Below are 26,009 nucleotides of genomic sequence, written 5' to 3' on the forward strand. Positions count from 1 at the left end.
TACTAACAGCAATCATGCTTTTTTTTTTTTCATTTTCAAAGCCCTAATGTTGTGTGTACTACTCTGTAAAACGGGTAACATCTGGCAGTAGTGTGTGACTGAATCCAAGGATTTTACTGGTTTTAGAAAAAAATATATTTGCAACAGATTTCTGGAACAGTATTTGAGCCAAGTGGAAGTTTATTCACAGTTGTTTTGACAGGGATATCTTTTGCAGCATGTTAGAGAGAAAGTGAGGGTTTGGCATCTGCAACAAGTCTGACTTCCCTCTACTACTTATGTTACTTATGTTCATTTAATGCCTATTTATGTAAGAGAACGACATTTGTCAAGACCCAGATTTTTAAAATAGTGAAAAACAAAAATCATGAAAAATGAAATTAAGTTTATTTGAAAGACGATGAGAACCAATGACCCACAGAAAACAAAAAGCAAGCCTGAGCATCTACCTACACTTAAAACAGTGTAAGACGTTGTATCAAATATTTCTATTCAAGTGAACCCTTTAACAAAAATGCATCGGTGTCAAAAGCTACACTGACCACTATGCTAAGACCAAAAACTATTTACATCATGAACAGACTATACATGTTAGGAACATTGAATGCACAAGTACGCCAGACTAAGGCCAAACAATATTTGCATATCATTCTTTCTGTAAAATTCATGAAGCATCAGGTTTGATATATTTACAGTTTAGGGATGATTTGGGTAAGTTTTCAAACAAACTCAAAGTAAAGTTATATTATTCTGTGGCTGTTTAAGCTTTCTGACAAAAAGTGTAATGTCCTACATGACCATCCCTGCCAATCCTACATGCAAGGCTTAAACACACAAGTGATATTTTAAGTTAGAACTGAACTTGAGCCCAACTAACAAACAAATCAAAGCTGAAAACGTTAGTATGAAAAGAATGGCTCAGTGGCTCAGACAGTATACAACATTAACATGCCAGCTTGAATCCAATGCACTATTTATAAAAGAAAAAAACGGCAAATCCTCTTTGGCGTAACGGGAAAATACAATCCGGTTTACCAACACAGTAAAGGCAACACGAAGAAGAGAATCAGAGTTGAGGTCAATGACTTGTGAGCCTCTTCACCACTGGCATTAATATCCGTCGGCTGTGGACGGCTCTAAGCACATCTGTTCCCAGCTGGCAGCAGACCGTGTCTCCATGTACGCTCTATGTGCACGGTGCTTTGGTTAATTTGTCATGCTGTTTTTAACACCAATCATAATTTATTTAGTAATGAAAACACCACTCAAAAGGAACTAAAAGAAGTTACAGGCGAACCAGCCTTAAAAATGTTCCCTTTTTAAATAGGTTCTGTGCTGACGTGGTTGTGAAAGTGGTTCATGTGATTTCCAAAAATTACTGATAACAGAGTTTAAAGTGTCAAATTTGAGAAAAGAATAGATGTGGTGGTCGAATGAGTTCTTAATTGTGTTTGATCCGAACTACACACCAGTTTTATAACTGTACCTTGCTGCACACCTTGCTCCCCCCTACACTGGATTTTAATTTTCCTCCTTATGTCAAATCCCACTTTAACATCTGGATATATCATCCAGGCCACATGATTGGCTATCAATGGTTTCTGATATGATCTTTTTTTTTAAATACTGATGTTTAAAAAGAGGTACTTGTAGCTCAGACGTCGTGGGTAAAACCAGCGAATACATACATAGTTCTGCTTACAGTTGAGCAGGCAGTCCTTCAATGTGGCCTGGGACACATATGCGACCTTGACCCCCTCTGAATGGGGGTCCTTGTACTTAGAGATGTCCATTTGTGATGGGGTCACTCAGGACGGATGTTAATGTCAGGTCTGGAAGGGGCTTTAGACTCCCTTGTTCCCATTTCTTTCCACACTCATTTGTGTTGAGTGAAGACACTGGATTACAGACACAGTGGGTGAAACTGAGGGACTTGTAGTACTATTACATGGACAGTATTATTAGCAGCAATAGAATAGAAAGTCTTGGTTAGCCCAGTCTATCAAAAAGACACTTCCATGTTAAAGGTTAGGAATGAAACACCCATCATCAGCCTAGCCCTCGTTAGGATATCCGATCAGAAGGCACCATGAAGGCACTCTTCAAATGAGGAGAACATGAAGAAACTCTTCTCAGTGCACACAGCAGCGTCCCACAAATACTGAAATGGGGGGCATCATAATTATAGAGGAAAGCACCATAATGGAAGTCTGTGTGCTTTTGTTTTAGTGCAGTAAGATTAAGCTTCTGCTCAACAACCCCTTTTGTTGTTCACAGTGTTTCGTGACCTTGAGCTGAGAAGAGATGAAACAGCTGACGCATTGTCAACATTGTACCTAGTGCAGTGAGACAACTTGTGATAAAGATGTAGGAGGCACAGTAATAGTTCTGCAACGAATCTGGTAGTGGCAGCTCTGCTATCAGGAGTCGTCACTGGCCCGTTTGCGAGACTGGTCCCCTCTGGAAAAGAACACGTCACATCAGCGTCATCATTTAAAGTGCACTGCGTACCCAAAAGCTTTATATTCAGACTTTGGCTATCTGAGACTGGTGCCACACAAAACGTACCGCGGAAATCCGTTCATGGAGAGCTCCATCTGTAACTTCTGGTCATGAGCGGCGTAGTCAGGAAGCAGAGACTCCACAGCAGGAGGGTTGATTTGGGGAATAAACCCAGAGAAGAGAGCCGGGGCTAACTGGGCCCAGTCTGAAAGAGGAATCCAAATGAAACAGAAGAACACCAAGTAGCACTGAAACTTCTCCAGTCAAAAGATACCTGCATTTGAGCCTTTTTGTACCCAGATCTAGCAAAAAAATGACTACTTGTAATGTGACGTGTGATTAGTCCACGACAGCAGCAGCTACTACTAGACAGTCTGTGGAGCGCTGTGTAGTTGAAGGCCTTCAGCATGCTGAGAAGCTTCCATTCACATAATGAGTATCGAATGAAGTAGGAAAAAAGGTATAAAATGAAGAACTCTATTGGTATCTGTATCCCTTTAATCCCCGATACATCAAATAAACCATCAAGACAGTTTTTTTCGCGTAACACCTATTACTAGTTTATACACAAAAAAAACTGTCTCGATGGCTTATTTGATGTGTGCCGAAAAAGACCATGGGATGATTTAGCGCCAGTATTACACTTTAAGGGGACTTGTATCAGTACTGGTATCATATTTTTTTAAGACCTACGTGTAGTGGAAATAGACCTGTTTAGTTTGCTGCAGCAGAGACGCACTGAAATTACATTAAAACAGACAATACATACAAGAGCTTTTCAGGCAGAAAAAAACAGGTAATAACACTTAACATAGCTCACCTGGTCGGAGGCTGTAGAGGCCTTTAACCACACTGGCCATTGTAGATGGCTGCACTTGAAAGGGCATGGAATGAGCTTCGATGAGAAGAGCTGAACAAGAAAAGAATACATTTAAAACAAATATTTCTTAAGTCATATGTGTCAGCGAGGAATCAAGTCTTCTGTAGGTTCAGTTTTCACTTCCTGAAACAGAATATCCCGTGCTTTCCAGGATAACAGACAACAGCACTAAGGGCTGAGGCAAACATCTGCCCTTGTTTTGTTACAGGTTCGCTCACAAAGCAGATGAACCATTTTCAAAATGTCACGACAGCCATCGGGGCTTTGATGAAGCGATACACTCACGCATCAGTGTGTTCACATGTATTTCTGCGACGTGATCAGCAAACAGCTTCATCAGATCCTCCCTCAGGTCTCTGTTCAGTTTCGACTCGATGTAGAACTTGTTCTGAAAACAGTGAACAAGAAAAACATTTGAGAAGAAGATTTACACCATAGCACACACAGTCTTGGTCACACAGAATGCACTAGAAATGCTGTCTTTACGTCGGATATTTAGAATAAAAGAGGCCTACCAAGTACATGAATACAGGAACTATACATTGAAGAGAAGCGGTGTATTGCGTCAATGCAACATTAAAGTTCTCAATGAAGTCCTCAGGTGGGCTGGCCTGGAAAACAATGATAAAAGTGTTAGTCATTTTTTTGTATGTGCTGTATGTAATAACCCCCCTGTATTTGGATTTACTTACTTGTAGATGATCCCCAAAGCAATTTCAGTTAAAAGCAACTGGACTTGGTTATTTGTCTAGGAAGACGTTTCACCTCTCATCCAAGAGGCTTCCTCAGTTCATGTACACATCTGATCAGGCTAGGACTGGTCCAACTAGCTGGTGTGGAGATCCAGGTATTTAACCTTTCACAAGGCCGATGATGTCACTGGAACCCTTTGTGCTCCAAGTGCCAACGACCGTCGTTAGAGTGACAGTCGTTGGTGGGAAGTAGGTTTCGACTTCGTTAGTGCTCTATTGGGTCATAACGACAGTCGTTGGAGTCACAGGAGGCCATTTGTGAACAGTTGTTCTTTGAGGGGCCCTCACAACTTGTGGCTACCCCAGCTGGAGCTTTGTGAAAACGGCAGCTGCTTCCAGAAAGAAAACCAGTGGTGGTTGAAAAAGAAAAAGAAAACAAGAGAAACAACATAATCATCCCGTATGTGACTGGGGTATCAGAGAAATGCAGGAGGATCTTCAACAAACACTGCATCCCTGTGTATTTCAAACCCAGTAACACAACGGTCGTTGGCACTTGGAGCACAAAGGGTTTCAGTGACATCATCGGCCTTGTGAGAGGTTAAATACCTGGATCTCCACACCAGATAGTTGGACCAGTCCCAGCCTGGTCAGATGCGTACATGAACTGATGAAGCCTCTTGGATGACAGATGAAACGTCTTCCATACAAATAACCAGTCCAGTTGCTTTTGACTGAAATTGCTTTGGGGATAACGATGACAAATGAGAACATTCATAGGCTTACTTGTAGATGGGTTGAAACTTGTTGCAGGTGGTTTGTTAATTTTAATGTCAAATCATTGTAGAGCAGTTCAGAGTGCTGCTGGCAAACACACTTGTAGACGTAACTAGGAACACAAAGCAGAGGAGACAGCAATTCAGTTCAACAACCGGTGATTCACACTGCAACCTCATCAGAAATCACACACTGAGGGAAAATCTGTCCCAACTCAAGTGAGTTAACCTGTCTTGTCTCACCTGTATATCTGTGCATAAGAAACAGAGATGTGGTCTGTGGGGTTCTGAATCAGAAGACGGTCAATCGCTTTCTCCAGGTTTGGCCAGTGGTTGTTCCGGTAGTCTTCAACAGCCATTGCATTCAGGACTGAGTAAAAAGAGGAGAAGTGGTGAGGTCTGCATGATTCTGGGCAAAACCATCAGGCCTGACAGACCAACTGTGTGCTGTCAGGAGCATCAGTCTACACACATTAGTAACACTGCTGCAGGTTGACTACAGGACACCAGGCCCTGCTGTCACACCGCAGCTTGACGTGAACTTACGGAACTTGGAAGTCACGTTAGAATCGAGGGTGAATTTCCCCTCTACAGCGGCCGGTGGAGCCGTGCAGTCGGTCTCGCTGACTTCGCTGCTCTCGCTGCCTGAATCCGAGTCCATGAACTTTGACCCCCCGGTGCTGCCGGACCACTTTTTCCCTCGACGAGTACCCGGTTCTCCTACTCCCGGCACCGGCGGACAGGCGGGCTGCGGGACCGTCGATACAACCGACAGCTGGCTGCTCACATAGGTGCCGACTTTACTGCTGCTGCTGCTCGCACAATAGTTGTGGTTGTGGTCGTCTTTTACGTCCAAACTGTCATCTTCCATGGCCTCCATTTTCACGACCGGTCCACTGTGCTGAAGCCCGGCGTCACCACGTACACATTTCGGATCACAACTAAGGCTAAAAACAAAAAACTGTCAGGCGTCTTTATTGGTGTCCATCTCGGTTTAGCTTAACTGCGTTTTACGACACGTCGTATTACCGGACAGCCGCATGGAGGAAACAGGGAAATGTAGTTCCGAAGATTTCCGCTAATTAGAAAGCTCCAGCACCTTTTTTATGGTGACGTTAGTCGACTTGACCGCCAACAAGTGTTTAATAACTAAATATTGTTGAACCGACTGAAAATAGATTGATTATCTTGATATTAAAATTAAACTACAGGAAGAAAACTCTTATTACCGCACCACGCATGCGCAAACTGGGAACGCCACAGACCGGTCCCAACCTCCTAAGGTTAAATCCTTACCTTTTGTACTGTATTGCTGTTATAAAGACACTTTTCTTAGAATATAATTGTGTTGAAATGTATCTTAGTCGTAAAAACCCTCTCACTGTAGTTACACACTCTTTGAAAGACCCCTTAATACTACTGAGGGCCTGTCAGGGGAGCTCACAGACGCTAGGTGGCGCGATATTCACGTCTGTATAATCACGCGTGAACACCGGGCTGGAGTGTGTATGAAATAACAGAAATGAGTCGTCAGTGTTTTTCATTCTTTTCTTTTCTTTTTTTTTTTTTACTGAGAACCCCAGAAGAGATAACAAGGATGTAAAAAAATTGGTATTCCTTTAAACCATAAAGTAAACAAAACATCACCTTGTACATCCTAAGTGAAATATGTTGTAGACCTTAATCCAACACATTGGGTCAAATGTCTTTCTACCAACACTTAATCGTTACAAGACTTCTCTGAATGACTGAAACTGCTTTAACTTTATGTTCTATGAGAAGTGACACAGGCAACAAAATCACTTTTATAAGAAGGGAAAAAGTGCCATTTTTTCAATGTGAACCCATTGAGTATATTTCTAAGGCTTAATATGACAACTTAGCATATAAACTATCATCTACTCTTTAATGAGTATGTCTCACATCAGAGTATAAAAATAATAGGCCTGACCATAAAAAGTAGCTGCCACATGTCGGAAGGAACACCTTTTCAATAGTTATATTTTTTCCAAGATTTAAATGACAGGTTAAACATACAAAGCTTATGACAACGTGGGAGCTAATGATAAAGTGTTCTTTGGTCTAAAATTAAAGAGTACTGTTCTTTCTAGCATTTACCCTTATGAAAGGGCAAAGCTGAACTTTCTATTGCAAGTTAGACAATGTGTTCAAGTAAACCATCTGAAGATGTGTGTGTGTCTGAAACTCATAGTACCCACAATTTAGCAGGCAGTATATTTACATGTTTCCCAATGGTAACATGAGCAAACTCTAAAACACGGGACCACAGCTGACTTCACACTGTAGACTGAAACATTTGAAGCCTTTGCTTGTAATAACTGCAATTTAGGAATTAAAGCTTGATATTTTGTTGCACTCGCAGTACGCTGCAGTGGAGGTCTTAAAATATTCATGAAAATGAGACGGGTACATGGAAAGAAATCCTCAAATGTAAAAAACAAAAACAAACTACTGCATTCTATTTAGTAAGTAGTATACAGTATGTTTCAGACAATGCATGTGACCAAACTGGGCACAGAAAAAAAAAAAGGAAAAACACTTGCTTGCACTTGCACGCTGCGTATTCACACAAAGTGGTCACACAATTTCAACTTTATGAAAAATAATAGTAAGGTCGATGAGTCAAAAATATACGAAACATATTTATATGTACGTATATATATATTTATATAAAAAGACAATTAGTGCTTTGTCAACTGGGTACTTTACATTTAAAGGTGTGTGGTGCTCTGAGTCTGTTCAGAAGTATTGTCCGTCTGCACGCTCGACGTGGCTTCATTGGCTAAAGTGTGTTGTATTGTGTCTCTGTGGCATGTCTCTCCATCCGCCGCTAAAGTATCAGCTTCCTCCAAATCGCTGTCTTCCTCCGCCCCTTCTGCGCTGCATTCAGACTCGTCACTGTCACTTCCACAGGAGCTCGACGTCTCGTCTTCAGAGTCGGAGTAAACCTCGGCCCCGTGGAAGATATAGTGATTTGGTGCTTGAAACAGGTACTGGCCTGCTGTGGTGGGAAACGATACAAACAATTTACAATGCTGAAATCAATATCTGAGATTTAAAGATTTAAAATAATTTATAATGATTTGGACTAACATGCATTTTCCTGCTGCATGAGGAAAAAAAATATATTGAGGAAAGCTTTAATTAATAGGGTGAACATGTCAGCACCTACAGTATATCTCACTTTCAAATACATCAAATACTGTATTTATAATATATACACACACACACACACACAAACTTATTAATTACAGTGAACAGTGTTTTCTCTACCATGGTCTATAGCTTACTCTCAAGGCGTTTGCTGATTGGACTTCTGTTGATTCGACTCATCCAGCATCGTCTACGAAAATCAAGGTTGGAGGTTTGGTTCTTTACTTCAGCGTCTGCTGGTAACTCTGAAGGCTCACTCGTTTCTTCACTGGGACACTGCGCGTTTGGACAAGGCTCTGGAGGTGTAATATCATTACCAGCCGTTTCTGTGACATTCAGGCTTTCTTTCTCCTCTGAAGGCTTAGTTACGGAGTGCGTACTGTGCTGCTTCTGCTCCTCCTGAGCTGCATCTCTGGAAGCAGGCAAGGCCTCACTTGGTGGCTGTTCTGGTAACCGAGGGGGTTTCTCTGTGGTCTCAGTGAGTCTTACAGTGTTGAAGCAGAGCTGCTCAAAGTCTCCACACAACCGATGACAGAGCTCGTTGACAATGACATCACAATCCCCAAGTAGCTCCACGTCAAAGTTTAGGTGAGGCAGCTGCTCCCTATTGATCAGGACTTGAGGCACTTCATGAGGAATGGAATCTGAATGGGATGAAGAACAAAGTTACACATTTTATGTTTGAGTTTCTTGCAGGCAAAATAAAAACAAAACTATTTTCAAACATACTTGGGATGAGGGCAACTGGCCGGACTTTAAGTGAAGAGCCGATGACAATCAAGAGGTCCACCTCATCTTTATCCTGCTTCATGGCTCTGTGGAACATTTCTGGAAGATTCTCTCCAAAGAAGACAATGTCAGGTTTCATGATTGCCAGGGGAATATCTGGACAACGTGGACAACGAGGGACAACCTACAGGAGGACAGAAAGAAGAAGAAAGTATTCCTTTATTATTCCTGCAAGGGGAAATCCATTTTGTTCACTCATGCCTATATACATGCATTAAATGGAGAGATGTCAGAGCGAGGGGGCTGCCCCATGGATAAGCGCCCAGAGCAGTTGGGGGTTCAGGGGTTCACCTCGGCAGTGCCCAGGAGGTGAACTGTCACCTCTCCAGCTACTAGTCCACGTTCCATACTTGGTCTGTACGGTTATATTTTAAAAACATAAACAAAAAGACAAAAACACCCAAATTACAAAAGAAACATACTGGGAAAAACACACATTTTTCTTACCCCTGGTGGTATATTTAAGCAAAACATTTGAAAGTGAATGTTAAGGATTTCTGATATCTGCTGCTGCAACTACTGCTACAAGCCCAATATAATACTTTTTTTATCGCATCTTAGGATGAACGAACCCACTACAAGCATTTTTTAGTTTGTTAATGAGAATGGACAAACTGCTTGGGACACCTTTTCACTGTAATAATACCTCACCGCCACTATGAAAATGGTCTACAAAACTGACACTGGTTAATGCTTGTAAACACAGTCTTAACTGCAGTATGTCTGGACAGAGCAGACAACACCAGTATAGATTTACAGTATGTTGTAGTTGCGTGAGTAACAAAGCACTGATTGACTTCTCATAACATTAACAATTCTGACACTATATGTAGGGCATAGATAAGATCTCTGACACAGCATATGTACTCAGATCAGCTTCGTCACCACAAGACTCTTTTTAGGCTTTTTTATGCCTTTGTTTCTTAGTAAAGCTCAAGATTGACGGGGGAAAGAGAGAGTGGAGGACATGCAGCAAAGGGCCATGACTTGGAGTCGAACCCGAGGACTCGCCACAGTGTTTGCCTCAGTATAATGGGTGACCGCTCTACCAGGTGAGCTACAGGCCCCCCTAAGCCCTGCAATGCATATTGCATATTTTAATGCAATAACCACAAAATGCTGGATGTTTGACAACGCAGTTTGTGCATTTCCATTTTTGCTGGTGTACAATTGTGCAAGTAAATGTGTTATCTTAGATCAGTTGGTAATGAAAGCATACCTGGTTAAAGATGTCATCCCTTATAGCTTCACAATCCACTTTGTGTTTACAGTCCAGACAGGAAGCAGTTGCAAACGACCCTAAAATAAAAGTTATTAATGACTTTCCCCATCACCATAGACAGAACCATATACAAAAATAAGCAAGAACCATCTATTAGTAGTACCGCTTACCGTGACACTGGATAATCCGCTGAACTCCAGCCACTTGTTCCAATGTATCAATGTTTTGCGTGTAATTGCGCAGCAGCTTTCCCTGCTTATCCAGCATAGATATGAACTTGTGACAGGGTGAAGGCTGGAACTGACCAGGGTAGATCTCCTTTAACAAAGAATGCATTCAACACATGAGGACTAACGCCCAAACTTGCTATGATCCAAGAATATATCCCCTCTAAGGACTTCTCTGCACCCTTCATCATTACATCTATTACAACATTATAAGCTTCTGTTCATGACATTCTTCATGTAAAGGACATACAGTATATCTCATCTATGTGCTCATGGGTAGATATTGTATCATAAGTAGTGCGCGTTTGCATGTGTGAACTACAAAAATGGACGCTACAGGACAAAATGTAGAAGATGTGTTGCACACTAACATGCAAATCAGTTTTCAGTATTTTCTCCTTGCTTGTCTTCCCTGTGTGACCAAACCCTTGTAAGACAACATGGGTATGCAGACCTAACTGTGTGAAAGCTTCTGTATCTATGCAAGATATCATGTCTGTAAAACATAGTTAAGATTTAAGAAGATACAAGAAGAAGGCTTAGTTTAACTTACCATATTATATCATACACAAGGAACTTGATGCCTTGCTATCAACTGTGATTTGCTCAAAAGAAAATGGACACAATGAACAAACCTTAGCAAACTTGAAAAAGGGTCTTGGGTCCCGTCTGAAGTATTCAATGTCAAACATTGCTTGAGGGTCTGGAAGATCAGGAAAATCCACAGCAAGCCGTGCATAAATGCCATCTCTGGAGCGAAAGTCTGGTATTCCACATGAAACCGATACCTAAACATGAAAATAAACATACAGGAATTCTGACTTAATAGCATGAACATTTGTATGGTGTATGGATTCAAACACGTGGCAGGTCAAACAGCACCACTGTATAATATTACTGTAAATGCATACCCCTGCACCAGTCAGCACAAGGATCCTTTTACTTTCATGGAGTAGCCTGACCACATCTTCTAAGGTGTTAATATCCTTCCGCTTCTTTCTTTTGGGAGGTTCTGAGATGTTGATGATGATCTGCCATAGTGTCATGTCGTCTAAATCTGGTGGGAGTACAGTCTCTGGCAGCAGCTCCCTCAGAATGGTCCTCGGATCGGTCTCTCTGATGTGTTGCTGAATTAAACTGTAGGAACCTGAGAGAGAAAACAAGATATCAGTGTGACTTGTATTCCACAACAGAGGATCTGGGACCACCAAAATATTGTTTGGACACTTTTTTTTGTCCAAACATAAAAATATGCATTAACATGAACACATACACAACATATTATTAGCAAAGATAAATCGGACGATTTGTGTAAATACGAAACATGCAAAATTGATGAAAGGCTTACAGGCCTTTAGGTAAGGTATTCACTGTTTCTTCCACATGTAGGCCTGTTTTTAACATAAAAACAAAGTCTAAATATATGCATAAGTCAGTAGTTATTATTGTAATGGCTTAGTATTGTATGCAATGCATCATAAAAAAGGTATGTATATAGGCTACAGTATGTAGTAAGGGGGGGGGGGGGTCTCCAGTTGCTGTGCTACTGCCTACAATTGTACATTATGAGGAGAGTCTGTTTTTTAAATGCACCTGAACATTTACCTATCTGTGGCTGAGGTGTCCAGTCGCTGGAGCTCGCATGTGAGGACCTGTCGTCGTCCTCGGTGATGTGGTCCGGCGTGACAGCCAGACCGTTGGAGGGGAGCTCGTCATGTCCAAGGAAATCTGAGCAGAGAAGTTTGTAAAATGAACAATAAAACAGGAGATAGGTGGCGTCTAAGTGTGGCGTTATTTATGTATAAAAGGTTTAAGTTGCCGTCCTGAGAAGTAACGTTACGAAGTTATTGCTACAACCACACACATGCATTTCGTTAACGTCAGCTAACGTAACTTTAACGGACGTGAACTTGTGTTGTTTTACACTCGCCGGTAAGTTGGTAAAACTAGCACTGTCCCCTTTATAAGTCGCGTTAAATACTTAAACCGTTGTTCAGTGTCCGTCTCTTTACATACCAGCACCCTCCTCAGTTGTCCCGAGTCCAGCGCTGTCGTCTAGTATCACCCCTGGTTTGTGCGGCTCTGAGAGCAGCAGTCCCAGTCCATTGTTGTCTCCGCCCGGCTCTGTCGGGGCCTGCTCTACCGCCATGACCGGCTCTGCTTCCTTCTCCGCGGGCGGCGCACAATTCCCCGCCGCCGTTTCCTGGCTCTCTGTGTCCCGTGAGACGCATGAAAATCCATCTGCTTTAGCGACTTTCGGACCGTAGTTATTCACCGGACTGATTTTCGATCTTTTCGCGGCAGGTTCTTCCATATCGGAGGCGCCCGAAAAGGCCGCTCCGAGACTCGTCTCCTCGTCCGCCATCTTCCGCCCGCAGAGCCGCTGAGCAGATCCTTCCTCCCGGACAGCTGGCTCATTTGCATAGAGCACGTGACGGCTGGGACGTCCCCTTTTTACGTCCGTGACGTAAAACCATAACAAAATATGCTGCCTTCAAACACCATAGGAAGGATTTAAAAACGCATGACCAGCAGCTGAATACATTTACGAGACTTAAGTGCTTTACTCGAGGATTTCCGTTTTAATCTACTTTATATTTCTACTCCATTATATTTCAGAGGAAATATTGTACTTTTTACCTCGCTACATATTTTTGGTATCTTTTGTTACTTTACATATTTTGATTATTCATACAAAATGTATGAACAAATGACAAATGTCAACAAATGAGTAGCGGATATTGATAAAACAGATACAATTAGCCCTACTTTTACCAGCTGCAACATTTAAGTAATATCCACATTAATCTATCAATAATTATAATTTAATGATATGATATTCTGAAATTGGCCATACTGAATAATACATACGTTTACTGTTCATGACAGACTAAACAAAGTTGAGAGTAAAAAACGGTTAAAACGCAGATGCATTACATGTATAGGTTGATTTTGTAATTACAACGCAAATAACATCATTCCTCCTGCAAACGCATCCTGTTCATTTTGCAACATATAGCCCAGTCAATGAAAAAAATGATTTTATCATAGAGCAGATATCGTAGACAGGGGGTCCTCAGAGTAACAGCAGGGGTCCGCTAAGTTGTTTGATAATCTTTCCACCTTTTCCCCCCAGAAAATATAACTGAAAATCTACATCAACATAGCAAAGATACATTTGTGGGAAATAAATACATTTACTCAACCTTGATGATAGACTAACTGGCTTATCGGCAAGGCAGCCACTAAGGTAGACATGCACAGATACAATTGAGCTGAAGGATTCACTGCGTCTTCCAAATGTATGTTTAACATTAACATATGATGTATAAAAATCTATGAATATGTTCATAATGATCACTGTAATATCTTAGTATTGCATGCTCCATACAAGCTGTGTGTATAGGCTTAAGGCCGCCCTAGCTGTTCGGCCCAATTTTATATGAAACTCGTTTTTTTTTATATTTGTATATATTCTTTTCTCTTTTCAGATAGAGTCATATATTATGTTTACTGAAAGCTACCTTTGCCTTCACTTCAGTGTGAAAAACCTTGCTCAGGTGAATTAATCACAATTTAAAATACTAATAGTAATATTTTTCCTCTGTGCTTAAGTGTAACTTTAAACATTTAAAAACATTGTATATATTGTTCCTGTAATTCTTGTATTTTCAATTGAATTTTATTCACAGTGCCAAATCATAACAAAAGATATCTCAGGACACTTTACAGAGTAGGTATAGACCACACTATGACTTATTTATGATTTACATGTAGGTATGGAGGCTATTTTCTCCCTGTGTTTCTCCCTGTGTTTATATTGTTCATATTTTTTTATATTTATCTCGAATTTATTGTTTCTTATGGACGCTTCTTTTATGTTTGCTTTCCAATTTGCTGCTGTAATTTGTGGGACTAATAAAGGAATAGCTTATCTAATCGCATGGCCCTGTGAATGGTCGAAATTCCGAGCTGAGGAGGGAGCTGTGAATGCAACACACGTCGTATGGGGAAAAGGGGCTGTTGCATTCCCCCCACAGCTCAGGAGAGAGAGGTCTCCAGACAAATTCAACCACTTGTCAGTTTCTCCGTTAATAAATCAAACTAGCTGACAAAATAAGAGCAAGGTCAACTTTGATAACATTGATAACGTTACAGCAGCAGCAGCAGCAGCAGCAGCAGCACATCTGTGATCCAGGACCGCAGCTGCTCCGAACAAGCTTTCACACAGATTTTTGTATGGAGGCTATTTTGAACTTCAAACCAGAGGACTTGGAGGATTACTACAGGTTATTAGGATGTGATGAATTGTCCTCGGTAAGTTCAAGCCAGTGGGTTGAAGGATCGACCTATTTGCTGGGGGAAATGGTCGTTGTCCAGATATACAACATAAAACATACTGGTTTAGAGTTCAAAAGTGAAAGATAATGTAGATGGATGTACGCCAACGATCAGCAACCTTTAAGTATGTGTTTATGTGTGGTCCATGAGCCTGACCCAACAGAGACCTGTTGATGCTTCACGTGTCAGAGGAACGGCTCGTGCGTCATCCTGTGTCTGAATAGATCGTCACCGTTTGTTTCTTTAGGTCTATTTCAAAATAATCTTCAACGTGGGCTGTGAATATCAAATTTACCAGTTGGGTAACTATAAGGAAAACGTCACTTTACATTAAAAAGGTCTACATTGCCTGAAGCAACAAACAGTGGAATTGATGCATTTGAGGGCCTCAAAATAAACATCAATATCATTTTCGAGATAACCTAAAATAGACCAGGTTCAGAAAATCACTGTATATTTCCCTTCCATATTCATGCTATTGAATTTGTTTTGTGGCCTCATATAAATGTCCTTAACTGTTAAATGTGTTTACCACAGCGAGTAATGCCACTTCAGAAGAAAATAAGTGACTGATTCCTGAATTTCAAATATTTAGATTGGCAAAAGTATCACCGTGTTTATTTATTTAACCTTTTTTTCCTTGCAGACGGAACAGATTATCAATGAATACAAGATCCGTGCCCTGGCATGTCACCCAGACAAACACAGAGACAATCCAAAAGCTGGTAAATATATGGACCATTGTTGACGTGTAAATTTCAAAGGATATTTAAAATGTCACCCAATAAAAGAACAATACATCATTTCATAATATATCACCAGCAGTGTGATGTGAAGTGAAGGTGAACCCAACTTTTTATTTTCATTACCCTTTTTTTTTAAATGATTACCTATCCCACAAACAGTTAATACCTCTTTCTGATCTCTTCAAAGCAAATTATGTTAATAGAGCTGCTTCAAACTGCTTGCAAGAGGGTATTTATTTCTCCTAATTAGATTCCATCTTAGACCCTGGTTTTGTTTTTCTTTCTTCTTTTTGACAGTGGCAGATTTCCAAAAGCTGCAGGAAGCCAAAGAGGTTTTATGCAATGAAACCAAAAGAAAAAACTATGACCTTTGGAGAAGAAGTGGAGTTACTATTCCATTTCATGACTGGCAAGCTTTGAAGGACTCTGTGAAAACCGTACGTAATGTCAAGATCGTGGCACACATTTCAAAAATGTGTAATCTGTTTCACTTAGAAAGGCTGGTGTCTGTTTGTTTGATGTCTGTTCATGTGTTTACAGTCAATGCACTGGGCTGTGAGAAATAAGAAGGAACCAATGTTGGAGGCCTCAGGAGGAGAAATCCCTGTCACTCCCCTGGCAGAAGACCGTCATTCTCTCCAAGAAGCACAGAGGATCCCTTCATATGATGCCCTGCCGTCTGCAAGTAAGGGAATTTCAAAAGTATTGGAAAGTATGGGGATCCAATTTCTTTTAAGGTGTGTTGCTTCTAAAGTGCAAAACACATACAAGCACGGACGAGGCCGATCAGGGAACAGAGATCCTGGATAGCATCCTTATTTTTACTAGAGATGCACAGAGCCGATACAGATCAGATATCGGCTCCGATATCGACTAATTAGCTGGATCAGATATCGGATGAATGAGGCCGGTCCAGCATTCAGATCTAGTCATTTATGTTTTATTAATATCATACACATCAATACAGTTACAGCGATTTAGTCACTTTAATTCTATGTTTGCAACACCGGTTACGTCATTAAGCAGAGCACACACAGCAGCTAGTGATGTGCAAACACAGAGCTAATGTACACTTCATTATTTGTTAATAAACAATATTAAGTATATTTTTATCTGTGTTAATTTGTTACCTTTTTTTTTTAACAAGGCTAAATGTTTATGTCAAGCCTGATGCCTTCACTCACATGGACAGATAAACGGTTCATTCATTCAACAGTAGGATCGGATCGGTATCGGCTGATACGTATCGGTATCAGATTGGATCGGGAAAAACTGGATTGTGCACCTGAAATTTTCACTTTTTTTTCCAGTTTGAGAGTTCATACTTGCTATATACTGTAAAACTGGTACCTCTTCTATTTAGGGGTTTGCTGGAATGGTACTTTTTATTATTATTAAACAATTCAAATGTACAAAACTACAAGGTATACAATTAAAGGCAGCACATGGTGACATAATTAATAAATCAATCAAATATAAAGTACAAATGAAATAAATAAATATATAATACTAATTCAAATAAATAAATAAATAATAGATAGTTCAAACAGGGGCTTCAGGGGGAAAAAATCATGACGACTCATTGAGGTATTACTGTCATTTACTGGACATGATGCATAGTGGAACTAGATGAAAAACCTAAATACCCCCTCTGCTGTGACATCAGGGCCAATGAATATTAATAAAAGAGGGGCATTTTGGCTCAAACATTTAGAAGTTCAGTTCAATTTTCAATTCAATTTTTATTCACAGTGCCAAATCATAACAAAAGTTATCTCAGGACACTTTACAGAGTAGGTAAAGATCACACTCTATGACTTATTGATGATTTACAGAGACCCAACAATTCCCCCGTAGAGTACGGTGATGTTGAAGACCTTCCCTATAACAGGCAGGAACGTCAGACAGACCCAGCTCTGTGGAGGACGGACATCTGTCTGCACCGGTTGGGGAGGAAGAAAAGGAGAGAGAGAGAGAGAAAAGACGGACAGATGAACAGAGAGAGACAAAGACAGTTAATAAAGCACAACAGCAAGAAACGGGCACAGTCCATTTGTCTGTCTATTTCTTTTGAAGGCGATATCTCTCTGTAGGGATTTTCCTGAACTTTTGCACAAATGTCCACTTGGACTCAAGTATAAACTGATTAGATCCTGGTCAAGGTCACCGTGACCTTTGACCTCAGAACACCTTGTGACCTCACAAAATACATTTTTGTCCATAACGCAAAATTCCTACACTAATTATGACCACATTTCACACAAACGTCTAACAGGATAAAATGAGGAAGTGATGACATTTTACATCCAAAAGGTCAAAATCAACGTCACTGTGTCATCATAATGTTTCTGTCCGTCATCCCACACTGTCACTCAGGAACAGACCGGGACACATTGGATGCAGCACTGAATGGTTGACACAAATCTTTAGTGACTATTGATCTTATTTTTGCCAAAAAGTACAGCTAATACCTTTTATTAAATTCCGTCAAATTCTTCACTACATATATTATAAAAGTCAGGACAGACATGGATCTTAACTGCAGCTTGAATGGTGGGCGGAGGCATACAACTGCATGGCGGGAATTCTAGTTTGCTAAGTGTTGTATTTTGCACTTCAAGGCAACCACTGCCTCTGCACTGAAGTTTAACAAATGGACAAAAACATCCAGACAAGTATGAATGCTTGTCTGTTTTAGTAAGCTGGGTTTTCCTGGGACCTCAACAGAAAAATCTGTCCCTGCTGAAAGGAGGGAACACCAAGCAGAAACCACATCTATTTACTATTGACTATGAGTGTGTTTGTTTTTACTATTCCTCTCTTGACAAAATGCACTATAATGTTGCCTGAAGACAAATTATTAAAGTTAGAAGTCAGATGATACTGTGGTGACAAGCAGCGTAATGTTTTTCACTTTTGTTATTGTTCTGACATCAGTTAAAGGATGCACCTCTTCTTTATGAATCAAAGAATTACTATATAATGTGTATATAACATCCTAACATGCACTAATATGATCACTTAACATTTCTTGCTGTATTAAATCAACAGGTTGAAACTGTTTCTGTCCCATTGATGATGTACTATGTACCACCCATGTGTATTTATTGTTCTCATAGTATTGAATCCACTGAAACTAACTGACTTTTCTCATTGCTTAGGTGATTACTGCCATCGCCGTTTCCGTTGGGCTGCTGACTCCCCATCAAGTCTGCTGCAGAAGTTTAGAAATTATGAAATATAAACATATCAACAGTTTAATTTGGGGCAAATGTTTGTGTGTTGCTGTCGTCCTCATTCAGTTGGGACCCTGTTAATTGTGGTGTCAGTTTATTGTGAGTTTCTTACTAAACTTCTGGAACTGGAAATTGTGAGCTCTAAATGTGTCTAATACTTGTAAACAAAAATCAACAATATGAGATTATGTGACTAATTCATTTTGTTATTAGTTTTGCTACTTTTTAATTATGTTAACTAACACACAATCATGGCTTATAACATTATAACCCATTAATGTTGTAATGTGTATTGTTGTGTTGCTGTAAAATTCATCATGTTGGAAACATAAAAGTGAAGCATCTAATGCACAGTATTTTATGTTTTATGTTTATTATTTAAAGTCTTCAAAGCTATATTTGCTTGGGTTTTATCAGAAGTCATTCTATACTATACTATACTGTACTATACTATACTGTACTAAACTGTACAGCTCCATACTTCAAATGTTATTCAGTGTTTTATCTTCAGTCATCCATGTCTTCCAATATTATTTACAAGATGAGGAATGAATAAGATAAGCTATGTAAATGAGATACATTTATTAAAAAATGATTAGCTGATAGGTTTCCTCACCTAACCGTGCTTTTCTGCATTTGAAGGTTAAAATAACTCCCGATGTTTATTTAAAGGACTGAAGTACACAGCTGGTCCTGCAGTAAAAGCCCCACAACCAGAATATTACTGCAGTAGAAATACATAAGTATTACCAGGAGAATGTCCTTTAAATATCAAACGTACACTTACTAAGGATATTCTAACTAACCTACTTATTATAATGTTTGCTATAGTTAAATCAATATTAATAATGTATCATATTTTAATAAGGAATCATATCATTTATATCCTTGTTTTAATGCCTTTCACACAAGAAATCCCCTAAAAAAATGATTGACATTATTATTTTTTAAAGTAATTTCCCAGTAAAAGTCAATACCCCGATCTTAAATTAAGCCATCATTTTATTTTCATTCAGTTCATTTAATTTTCATCTCTAGCACACACATAAAGCACTGATAAAAGCTGCTTTTTTATTTACTCATGTTGGCACCAGGTGATGATTACTGTATCACTACTGTATGTATTTAATTTGGGCTCATTGCACATTCAAAACAAAAAAACACAGCAACTTTATGCACTGACTATGCACCGTTTAAGTTGCTCCCAAACACTTGTTCTGCTGTCCTGCACTGCACACAGGTGTTTTCACTTGTTGCCTAATTAGACAGCTCCATTGATTGACATGTCTCTGCCCACTGTGTGGATGAATCACACCTCATCATTGCTATTGCTCAGGGCCTGGCTGTAAAGCTGTCAAAACAGTCAATACAACAGTATTTCTGTCTGAATGGTCGTTGAGTAGATGTTGGCTACAAACATTTTAATATGTAGGCTTCCCCAAAATAAGCTTTACAGAGTGCTACTTCAGTAAACGTGCCTAATTCATTTCTTCCCCCTGATCTACGGAGCTCCCACAGGAACACGGTCTACTGAGGGAAATGTACCCTGTCAGAGAAGAGGCGGTGTTTTAATCACTAGATGAAAATGTGTCAGACGCTGATGAGCATGAACCCAAAGAGGTTCTGATCATTAACATGAACTAACCTCAGTGATCAAACTGCAGCTGCAGGTTTCATCTTCATCACCAGGTGTCACTGTGCTTTTTGATGACGTCACGTGCATAAACGCTAACTCCCGGTGAGTTTGGCTAAGTGTCGCCGGGTGCGGTGGCGCGCGCCTGTAATCCAAGTTACCGGGAGGCTGAGGCCGGAGGACCGTTTGAGCTCAGGGGCTCTGAGCTGCAGCGGACTATGTCGATCGGGTGTCCACACTAAGTTCGGTATCGATATGGTGCTCCTGGGGGAGCCCGGGACCACCAGGTCGTCTAAGGAGGGGTGCACCGGCCCAGGCCGGACACGGAGCAGGTCAAAGCCCCCGTGCCGCTCAGTAGTGGGATCGCGCCCGTGAATAGACGCTGTAGTGCAGCCTGAGGAATACAGCGGGACCCGCTCTTTTTACACTCTGGACACTCTTCAACACACAGCTGGGACACACACACACTCAACAACACTGTCTTTACATGTTACAGCAGCTCCATCACTGCTGCTTCACTGTCTTCTTCCCATGGAAACCTGCACAAACCGCTGCTCTTTCTTTCTCTACAGCGGCTCCACCTGGAGGAAGGAGACATGAGCATCTCCCACAGCACACACTGCAGCTCCACACACACACACACACACACGCGTCAGATTAACAATAAACTCTTAACGTTGTGAGCTCAGTTGTAAATGTACAGTGAATATGTTTGTTGAAGTCCCCACGTCTACAGTTGGTGGTTGTACAGTTTCGAGAGGCTGTGATTATCAAAGAGTCACAACAGCTCATTTTATTTCAAATATCTTTTATTGGAGTATGATCAGTCGGAATAGTGATGGATTACATTAGCTTTTAGAAATAGAAACTATCCATTTGTGTAGTGTATCACATATAAGAGTTATTGTCTTTTTGTTGTTTGGGGGCGATTTTAAACAGGAATCCAGTTTGTCTGGTTCTAAAATGATCAAATCTGGTAGATGTTGCTTAACATGATTTCTCACTTGTAGGTGCATGAAAAAATTAGAAGACTATAAATAGTATTTTTCTTTCAACTGTTTGAAATTGGCAAAAGCATTTTTTATGTCCAGGTCCCCAATACCTTTAAGCTTCCATTGTGTAAAGGCTGTTCCTGTTGAGGAAGGAGGAAAAGACGGATTATTGGACAGAGGTGTAAACACTAAATCCCGGTGAGTTTGCCTGACTGTCGCCGGGTGCGGTGGCGCGCGCCTATAATCCAAGTTACCGGGAGGCTGAGGCCGGAGGACCGTTTGAGCTCAGGGGCTCTGAGCTGCAGCGGACTATGTCGATCGGGTGTCCGCACTAAGTTCGGTATCGATATGGTGCTCCTGGGGGAGCCCCGGACCACCAGGTCGTCTAAGGAGGGGTGCACCGGCCCAGGCCGGACACGGAGCAGGTCAAAGCCCCCGTGCCGCTCAGTAGTGGGATCGCGCCCGTGAATAGACGCTGTAGTGCAGCCTGAGGAATACAGCGGGACCCGATCTTTTTACACTCTTCAACACACAGCTGGATATTTACAGTCCTGAACAGTAAATATTTGAACTTAGTTGGAGCAAACACCTCAGCTGCTCACAAAACACAATTTCTCAATCTTCTCATAAGTTCATTTAAATAATATAATTATGAATAATAATAATAATACGTTGAACTTCTATAGCACTGGATACACAAAGATACTTTAGAAAATCAAGATATATAGATTATTATTATATATTCTTATAATATATTTAGTTTTATGCCGATAATATGAATCCTGAGCGAGGTGTGACAGTAAAAACACACGTGCACAGAGCGCACGTGAAGGATTCCATGGTTGCTATGTTTTGTCTCCACGTGCATCTTTTATGAACATCATTGTTTAAACAAAAACAAAACCTCTAACGGTCAAGAAACGTTTTTCTCTCAAGTTTCACTCGACGCTTTCTTTCCCAGAAAGACTTTTAGCGCCGACTTGTTCCTGAGACTCGGATCAAAGACTCGGAGAGACTGAGGAGAGACTGAGGAAGCAGCTCCAGCATGGAAGATGTGAGCTTTGACCTCTGACACGGTTTCTTTTCTCAGTCTGACCGTGGAGGCTTTCAAAGCCTTCACTTCACTGTGAACAGGCTCTAAAGTGACCTGAAGGGACATGAACACGGGCCACTGCTAAACAGTCTTCATCAATATTAATATGATATTCATATTAATAACCTGTATTACAGGGAACTGCACCGATCAACTCATCTAAAAAGACAAGAATAAACAAGAAGACATATTTCATCTCTTTATGTAGGCATATCTAATTATTAATATATCCTATAAATGGATATGTTTCATTTTTCTTTGACTGAATTTAAGTCTTGAGGCTTTGAAAAGTGGGTTCAGTGAAATCTAAGAAAATCTCAAGTATTGCAGTAAAGTCGTTGGTGTAATCTGAAAAGTGCTTTTCATACAGATTGTTACAGTGTTGACGTGTTTCACCTCCTCTCTGAAAATAAAAGACTGCACCTTCATGCATTTGAGTGAACTGCTGCTGCACTGAAGAGTAAAGTGCTGTTTCAAACCACAGTGCATCTTTCTCAATAGCAGCACCCATTCACAGTGGTTCAGTGATAGTGTTAGTGCTGTTAATGTGATGAAACTGACATTTACATACAGAGCAGAAAACAGCTGGTTTGTTTCAGGGAAACCTCAGTAATCTCAGCCTCAGCGGGTTGAATGGTTCAGTTAAATATATAAATAAACAGCATTGTGTTGAATTAGAGTCCAGTCCTAAATGCAGGTTAATCATTACAGACTGAGGAGCCATCTCGCCTCCACGACCACAACCCCCGCAAGAGAAAGCGCAGCAGGAGCCAAAAGAGCCCCAACACCAACAAGGTACAACAGCAGTAAAAGTGTGTATCCTGAGAGATTTGATAGGAGTTTGAGCTTCATTCATTCATCTTCAACCGCTTGTCCCTGTCGGGGGCGCAGGGGGCTGGAGCCGATCACATATTATTATGAACATTCTCTTTAGTGTGTAGTGTAGTGCTTTGATACCTGGTTATAAATGACTGTGTTTGCCCAAACGTCTGTGGATATAAAGTACATGCAGGCTACATATTATAAAATAACACCAAAAAACCACATGGCAGAAAACTGTGATGTCATGTTTGAGACACTGGGGCCACCACAACATGACGCGTTACAGTGTGTCACACGCTAAAGTTTGAAACCATGCACAAAGAGATCTTAAGTTAACTTACACGTGTTGACCTGAAAATATATTTCTGACGTCATATGTGACTGTGAAACAGAGCATTCATGGAAAAGAGCATTCAGCACATGTGCCATTATACAAAATAAGAATAATCACAAGACCAAAACAAAGATGAGAATGAGTGGAAAAGCAATAAAATCATCATTAATCATCAGTTCCTGACACTCTGCATATTAATGCGCTTCACATTTAAAAACACTTTCTTGAAGAATAAAAGGATTTGAAAATGAAAATGTGTCTTTAGGCCAATTTTAAGTTAAAAAACAACAGTGAAAAACACCATTAAAGAAATGAGAAACGTGCACAGAAAAAGTCCTCCTCAGCCAGGTGTTTTGAGATCATTTGTGTCACTAGAGTTCAGATTGTGCTGCTTCAGGTGCAGCTGTGTGTGTTGTGTTGCATTCAGGGCTGTTGTAATTCTGCACACTGTGAACAAACACAGAGGATCGCAGTGGACTGCAGAGTTTATCCTGGACTCAGGATCAGAGGTTTTTTACTTAATTATGTAAATGAAGGTGTAGCAGCTGTTTATTAGTCATGGCTTTATTTCTTTCTTTTGCGTGTCAGATATTATATATATTTGCTTTCTTTGAACAAGATACATTCTGTATTGTCCTTATTTATTTCTTTGGTTTGCTTAGTTGCTTTAGTTTAGTCTATTTAGTGTGTTTGTGTTTTATTTTGTAAGAACTGGGCAGCACCATTAGTGAGCCGTTAGGGTAGATTATTCCCTTGTAACTCGACATAAAACAGATTATTATCAATAAAGTGGAAGTGAGTGGAGATATTAGACAGTAGAAAGTTCTCGTCTCAGTGCCTCCAACATCCTGCTGGATGAGCCTGATCTCTAAGTATGAAGCCCCCCAGCTGGGGTCATGTTGGGAGGAAGTGTCTCGATGTGCTGGAAGAAAACCGAGGTCTTCAGCTTCTGGCAGGAAGTCCAGTCCCTGAAGACTGAAGACTGAAGTGTGGAAGTTTAAAACAGACGGGTGTCTCAGCTCGCTGCCCTGCACCTTGTTCAGCTGAGAAACCACGTAAAGGTAAGAGGTCATCATGAATAATCCGATGAGGACATTAAAGGAGCATCCCTACAGTCTAAACATCACCCAGGACAAGACGTCTAACCCCCTCCTTGCCAGTGTTGCCATGACAGCCAGTCACATCCACATGTTGCTTGATGTGCCTCCTCATATGACCAGTGTCAACCGTGTCCGTCTCCTGGAAGCTGCAGTGACGTCTGTCTCCAGTGTCTCTGGCTGCTCTGCAGGCAGCTGACCCACTCACTGTTTGTCCTCCTGCAGGTCTTCATGCGCTGCCTGGATGAAGAAGAGTTGTTCTGCTGACCGTGTGTTTGGTTCCACCTCGGTCGGTGCGTTACACTAAGTGATCAGTAAGTTTGATGTGTGGCTGCTCAGAGACCAGTGGGATTGGTTGTATGATGAAGCGTGTGGATAGAAATGGAGAGGAAGTGTGTTGTGAGTGTTCAAAGTCTGATTTCTGGGGGTAAGCCACCCTGATCCTGACACACCGCAGGGTCACTTGAGTGAGTCTTGATGGCACAAACAGCAGCCACACTCATTAAACATGTGGCATTAGCTGTGTCAAGTCTTTTCCCTCAAATCTCTTGGTTTTAGTTCATAAAAGAGTTTTCAGTTTCATGAACATTTCATTTTTAGTTTGAACAGACGTGGTCTTTGATTCACGCCTCCATAAAACACTGTGGGAAACCCTGCAGCTCCTGATTGTCCACCAGCTGACACTGATTGGACAATTCAGAAATTATGGGATGTGCTGCAGTGGCTCCTGCTGTTGCTAGGAGACAAATTAATAATTTAACCTGACCTGAAGAGTTTTATTTCATCTATCAGTTAATGTTAGTCAGACCAGACTGAAGTCCCATCTCCTCTAATGTGAAATAATAACTGCTGAATACATGTTTCCATTCAAACATTGATTAAAAACATTTACAGCACAAGTAACGCATCGAGTTCAAAACAGTGACTTCAAGCTCTGCCAGTATAGATTATATAGTTTTAGTGATTCTATAATAACTGTTGGTATAGTAATCATTAAGTAATTATTATAATGAACCCGTGTTCAGATGAAATAAAGCGATCCATCCAGATGTAAAGCAGTGATGTTACGCAGCCGTCTGAAAGGACTTGAACTGAACCAGTGGGACCTGCTCCGTTACTTTCTCCCTCTGTTCATCGCTCCACAGGCTTCTGAACGCAGGAAGAGGCAGAGGCAGCAGGAGAGCAGCTCCAGAGGCCTCGAGGAGCCTCCAGAGAGAAGACTCCGTGAGAGTGATGCCGTCCTGTCTGAGCCCAGCCCCGGCCCGCAGCCCTCCACCTCCACCTCCACCCCAGAGGCCCGGCCGGAGGAGGTCCAGCTGGAGGTGAGTGCTCCAAATGTGTCCACGACGTCTGGTTTCCATCTGCCTCCTGTTCCTCTGTTGGTCACAACCATTCTGTCCTGGCTCCATGGTCCCCACATTCATCCCACACTCCTGCGTCAGTCTAAAGGGTG

At 41.0% G+C, this 26,009-nt stretch overlaps 3 protein-coding genes across 3 annotated transcripts; 1 reads left to right on the plus strand and 2 right to left on the minus strand.

Annotated features, from left to right (window-relative positions):
* Positions 1-354: 354 nt before the first annotated feature.
* Positions 355-5,818, minus strand: cacul1 (CDK2 associated cullin domain 1). Its single transcript, XM_083922398.1, has 8 exons — positions 5,397-5,818; positions 5,094-5,220; positions 4,861-4,963; positions 3,898-3,993; positions 3,668-3,770; positions 3,323-3,412; positions 2,569-2,707; positions 355-2,460 (listed from the first exon to the last, which is right to left on the minus strand). The coding sequence occupies exons 1-8, from the start codon at positions 5,728-5,730 to the stop codon at positions 2,421-2,423; spliced, it is 1,032 nt and encodes a 343-aa protein (XP_083778524.1). The 5' UTR covers positions 5,731-5,818; the 3' UTR covers positions 355-2,420.
* A 607-nt stretch (positions 5,819-6,425) lies between these two features.
* sirt1 (sirtuin 1) lies at positions 6,426-12,686 on the minus strand (the record flags this gene model as incomplete). The annotated part of the gene is given in 10 exon segments (XM_083922607.1): positions 6,426-7,872; positions 8,162-8,668; positions 8,754-8,937; positions 10,033-10,112; positions 10,206-10,353; positions 10,898-11,050; positions 11,174-11,409; positions 11,868-11,990; positions 12,279-12,656; positions 12,659-12,686. Coding segments are annotated over 10 exon segments (2,127 nt in total). The 3' UTR covers positions 6,426-7,582.
* A 1,633-nt stretch (positions 12,687-14,319) lies between these two features.
* Positions 14,320-18,770, plus strand: dnajc12 (DnaJ (Hsp40) homolog, subfamily C, member 12). The gene is made up of 5 exons (XM_083922575.1): positions 14,320-14,579; positions 15,250-15,328; positions 15,647-15,786; positions 15,890-16,034; positions 18,511-18,770. The coding sequence occupies exons 1-5, from the start codon at positions 14,502-14,504 to the stop codon at positions 18,591-18,593; spliced, it is 525 nt and encodes a 174-aa protein (XP_083778701.1). The 5' UTR covers positions 14,320-14,501; the 3' UTR covers positions 18,594-18,770.
* The last annotated feature ends 7,239 nt before the right edge of the window (positions 18,771-26,009 follow it).

This window comes from Echiichthys vipera (assembly GCF_963691815.1).
Source record: "Echiichthys vipera genome assembly, chromosome: 11".
NCBI classification, from domain to species: domain Eukaryota; kingdom Metazoa; phylum Chordata; class Actinopteri; order Perciformes; family Trachinidae; genus Echiichthys; species Echiichthys vipera.

Coding starts and splice junctions, on each gene's coding strand:
- cacul1 (XM_083922398.1), bottom strand. CDS start 5,730: ATGGAGGCCATGGAAGATGACAGTTTGGACGTAAAAGACGACCACAAC. Junction 5,221..5,396: donor TAACGTGACTTCCAAGTTCC/GTAAGTTCACGT, acceptor CTTTTTACTCAG/TCCTGAATGCAATGGCTGTT. Junction 3,413..3,667: donor ACATGTGAACACACTGATGC/GTGAGTGTATCG, acceptor TTTCTTGTTCAG/CTCTTCTCATCGAAGCTCAT.
- dnajc12 (XM_083922575.1), top strand. CDS start 14,502: ATGGAGGCTATTTTGAACTTCAAACCAGAGGACTTGGAGGATTACTAC. Junction 15,329..15,646: donor CAGAGACAATCCAAAAGCTG/GTAAATATATGG, acceptor TCTTTTTGACAG/TGGCAGATTTCCAAAAGCTG. Junction 16,035..18,510: donor TGATGCCCTGCCGTCTGCAA/GTAAGGGAATTT, acceptor CTCATTGCTTAG/GTGATTACTGCCATCGCCGT.